We start from the raw sequence: 4,504 nt of genomic DNA on the forward strand, positions 1-4,504 counted from the left end.
AGGTCCAGGCCAATGAGAATCGTGATAGATAAGGAATTGTACACCTGTACCATGGAATAGGCTGGAGTGGAGGGAGTGGGGCAGGCAGTAAGGAACCACAGTCGGCACTTGCACACCATGACTCATACAAATCCCAACAACACATACACACACAACACAAATATTCCAATAACTTAGTCTGACTGTCCTTTTGTGTCTTCCTGTAATGTTTCCTTCCTCCCCTGTCCCATCCTCCTCCAATCCTTATAGGACTTGGTGAAGTCTCACCTCATGTTTGCAGTTCGGGAGGAGGTGGAGGTCCTGAAGGAGCAGATCCGAGAACTTGCTGAAAGAAATGCAGCCCTGGAGCAAGAGAATGGATTGCTCCGGGCTCTGGCCAGCCCTGAACAGCTGGCCCAACTTCCGGTCTCTGGGACCCCTCACCCTGGACCCCTTGCCCCAAATGGGCCCTCCTCATGAGCCTCCCTTCCCTCACAATGTGCCTTTCAAGGGCTGTCACTGGGATGGATACCTCGGTGTCCTAGATTCCCAGGCCTTTTTTGCCTTCTCTTCCTATGCAGCTTTAATATCATGAGAAGTGGTGATAGAGGGTTCGAGGTTGAGTTCAGATTTGTCTTCCCCCTCCCCACCTTCCACCAGACCTAAGGGGCTGGGCCAATTTTCTCCAAAGATGAGGGGCTAGGCCAGAATATACCTAGGCCTGGATGGGGTAGGGTTTCAAGGTTGAGGTGCAAGATGGAGCCCATCTCTGAGAATGGGCTCCCAGCCAACCTTTCTCTTGCCATTCCTCTGGGTGGTAAGTGGCCCCCTCCCTGCCCAGTTCTCTCAGTATCTGGGAGCCCCCCTGATTAGGAGGACCCAGAGGGAGCTGGGTACTCTAGGCAGAGACCACTTCCCTATCTCCCAAAGTCCCTCCATTGGGTTCATCCAATAGAGGGGATATAGGCAATGTCCCAAAGTTTCTGGGATTCAGGTTGTTATTAAAATATTATAATAAAAAATCAGAAGAAACTTGGGTGTGGGGGCTGAATTCTCTTTGCCTGGGCCAGGGCTATGGGTTTCAGGTATTCAAACATTCCAGAGACCTGTCTGTTCTGTCCCCCTCAGTACTGGTCAGGATTAAAATAGAAACCTATGAAGAAAAATGAGGCATAAGACATTAAGTGTCAGATATGAAGAGAAATTGATACACAGAGACAAACAAGATTCAGTCAGACCAAATCAGAAATGGGTCCTGGGAAGGGACAGAGGCGGTGGAGAAGGCTTTCCCTGGCTGGAGGAGTGGCTTATGGGGGTGGGTGGGGTAAGGGGGGGAAGGGAAGGAGACTGGAGAGGAGAAAGCCCACGTGCTATGGGGGTGGTGGAAAACAATGAAGCCTTTGGCGATTATGCCATATCCACCCCCCAGCTTCCCAGCGTGTTCCCTGCTGGGTTGGGGCAGCTATGGGGGTTGGGGGTGAATGGGCCCCTTGTCTTTGTGCTGGGCTCAGGCCAGGCTCCTGGGGCACACGGAGCCTGTGCCAGGCTTGGCAGAGAGCCTCAGCTTCTCCCCCTCCCCTCCCCCAATCCCAGCCGTGTTCAGACCCCTCCATCCCTGTTCCTACTAGTTGCCAGCCTTAGCCACAGTCCTAGAACCTGTCCCCTTGAGGAATTGTCCCTGGCCTCTGACACTGTTGGGAGGAGAGATTCTGTCTGTTTAAGAGGAAAAGGGGGTGCTTAAGTTTCCAAGGGTTTTTGGAGAGAGCTAAGGACCAGAAAGCCAAACAACAGGATCCTGAGGTGGGAGCAGGGATGAGTCAGGGGTTGGAGAGCAGGTGATTCATCTGAGTTCTGGGAGAGAAGTTGGGGGAAGGGGGACAAATACTTGAGTCCTAGGAGGCTGAGAACTAGCAGATCTCGCTGGTTTGAGCCTCGATTTGAGTCCTGCAGTGATTTTCCCGAGAATTGGGTTTGAGGAATAGGGTCGAGATTGAAAGGGGTACACAGGGGAAAGTAGATTAGGATATGGGGGACATGGGACTAGGAACTGGAGACAAAGATAAGGGCCCATGATCAATTGTAATGATTAGGAGTAGAGAAAGAAGGGAGATCTAAGGGATGGGATGCCTGGCATCCAGAGGGAATCCAGGACTAAAAGTGAGGAGTGAGGCTGAAGGCCTGATAGCTAGGTTCCAGGCAGGTTCTCACAATGGGATTAGAACTCCCCCATCCTGTGGGTTCTAAGGCAGCCCTCCCCCCACCTATCCACTCTGACTCCTCTCCTAGTGGAGGGGTGGAGGACAGGAAGAAGAGGTGGGGGAAGGGTTATGCTCTGAATTTCCCTATTCCTTTTCCTATTAGTGTTCCTCTTCACCTTTCTAACTCTTCTGGTCCCGTCTAGGGCAGAGGCCACTGGCAAAGTGCCAGTGTCCTTGCCCCGCATCATCTGCTGGCTCTGTTAAGCCCCCTTCTCCTGGGTCCTGGGCTCAAGAGTGTTGGACATGTGTTTTTCGTGGCTATATCGTCTTTGGGAGAAGTTGAAGTTGCTGGTGAGTTCTGAGCATCCTTTTTTACTGCCTTGAGAGTCTGGATGCTCTCCTTGTTCCGTGATTTCAGGGTTTGTCAGTATCCCTTGGCTCAACTAAGATCTCTACCCACCTTCCAGGCTATGAGAAGAGGAAAGCCTTTGAGGCCAAGAACACCAGTGGTGTGTTGGGGATAGGGGACCAATGGAAATGGGCCTAAAGAAGAGGATGTGAAGCTCCCTCTATGTCTTTCACTTTCCCTTGTTCTCACTCTAACCTGTGCCCCTATTCTTAGTTCTTCCCCTGGAGAGATATCCAGTTTTCTATCCTGATGACCTCTGGCTCCACAGAAAAAGTGTTAAAAGAGATGGGAGAGCCAAACAGGGTGGTAAAGGAGAATGTGAGGGGCCAGTCGAGAATTCTGCTTCAGATGCCCCAGACAGCTATATATAATGTCACCAGTTTCATGGAATCCTTCCTGCATTTTGGTAGGAAGTTTGGGATGGGAAAGGTCAGTATCCTTGTCTCCATTCCTTTGGGAAGTGTGGTATATATGTGGGTACTGTTTTTGGTGTTGATGGGGGAATCCTGTCATGTATGATCCTGGGCAAAGCAATCTGCCGCAGTTTCCACGGTCCAGTAAGGTTATGGTAATCCACTTTTCCCCCAACCCAAATAACATTTTTCTCATTCTAGTTAGCTTCTTCTCCCCTCCCCAGATCCAGACAGCTGGGTAGTACAGAGAATAGAGCCATGGGCCTAGAGTGAGGAAGAAATGAATCCAAAGCCAACCTCAAATAGCTTACCAGCTATGTGATCCTGGGCAAGTTACTCTATTTGCCTGTTTCCTCATCTGCAAAATGGGGATAATAATAGCACCTACCTCCCAGGGTTGTTTCAAGCATCATTGTACGTAGTAAGCACTGTGTAAATGTTAGCTGTAATCATCAGTTGTTTCTTCCCGGGCTGTGCCCCATCCTTTCTCCCCTTCTCTTTCTCCCGTACAGATTGGTTCTTCACAGCCTTCTTCACTGGGGCTTCCACAACACGTGGATGCAAAAGAGGAAGAGATGCTGAGGGATCTGTATGTGGTGCTTTGGGCAGTGAGGGAGCGGATCCGGGAGGTAGTACGGCGGCAGGAGATTCGGAAGCGGCTGCGTTCCCGACCCCTTGTCTCATCACCTCGAAGCCCTGAACTGGATGCCCGCAGTCCCCTCTAGGGGACCCCAAACCCTCAGGCAGCCGTTCTCCAGGACGGAGGCTGGAGTCCCGCAGACCCCTTGGGATGAGGGATGGGTAGCACTTTACAATGTTTATTCAGATTAAGTAGAGTCCTGAATTAAATGAGAAATTTGTTTCTGAAGTCCTAACCAATGCTGTGTGGAGGGGCTGAAGTAGGAGCGGGGAGGAGTCTGGAGTTGCAACATCGCGGGGGGAGGGAGGGTCAAGGTGAGAGCTAGGCATAGAAGGGTGAGGGCGGGGGCCAGTCAGAACGCTGTGGGTTGGTTGCACACTCCCCTAAAGTTGTTCCTCTTCTCCCTAAAGGAGGATTGAGGAGGAAGTAGTGATGCACACAGTGGTCCTAGGGTGGGGCAGAAGAGGTGTGTGTCACTGAGGAAGAGGGGCTTGCTCTAAGGTGGGGAGCTTTCCCTACGCCAGCCTCACCACTTTATGCTAACAAAGGGTATCTCAAATCCAACTCCAGCGCCTCCTGCTGAGATTTCAGGAAACTACAATCCCCAACCCCCTTACACCGGCTGGATGTTCCGGGTGGAGGAGCAAGCGTGGTACCTCTCTCTCTTCCTCCAACCTCTTCTCCCAACATCCTCACTCTTTTTAGTCATTTTCTGCTAGGGTAGGGTGGGAACTTTTCAGCAGCTGGTGTTTCGAATCCTCCTGGGAGCTATAGAAGTCCCACTCCATCTCTCTCTCTTTCTCTCTCTGTCTTTCTCTCCCCCCTCTTTGCCTTTCTCTCTGTCTCTGTGTCTTTGCCTCCATCT

At 51.3% G+C, this 4,504-nt stretch overlaps 1 protein-coding gene across 2 annotated transcripts; it reads left to right on the plus strand.

Moving 5' to 3' along the window:
- The first annotated feature begins 1,329 nt into the window (after window positions 1–1,329).
- On the plus strand, window positions 1,330–3,861 carry LOC114033043 (uncharacterized protein C7orf61 homolog). Of its 2 annotated transcripts, none has more exons than XM_027848501.1 (2): window positions 1,330–3,015; window positions 3,512–3,861. In XM_027848501.1, the coding sequence occupies exons 1-2, from the start codon at window positions 2,836–2,838 to the stop codon at window positions 3,722–3,724; spliced, it is 393 nt and encodes a 130-aa protein (XP_027704302.1). In that variant the 5' UTR covers window positions 1,330–2,835; the 3' UTR covers window positions 3,725–3,861. The 2 variants fall into 2 exon arrangements, with proteins under 2 accessions (XP_027704302.1, XP_027704303.1); XM_027848502.1 differs by having other exon boundaries at window positions 1,330–2,528.
- Window positions 3,862–4,504: the final 643 nt, after the last annotated feature.

This window comes from Vombatus ursinus, unplaced genomic scaffold, assembly GCF_900497805.2.
Source record: "Vombatus ursinus unplaced genomic scaffold, bare-nosed wombat genome assembly UNPS02006704.1, whole genome shotgun sequence".
NCBI classification, from domain to species: domain Eukaryota; kingdom Metazoa; phylum Chordata; class Mammalia; order Diprotodontia; family Vombatidae; genus Vombatus; species Vombatus ursinus.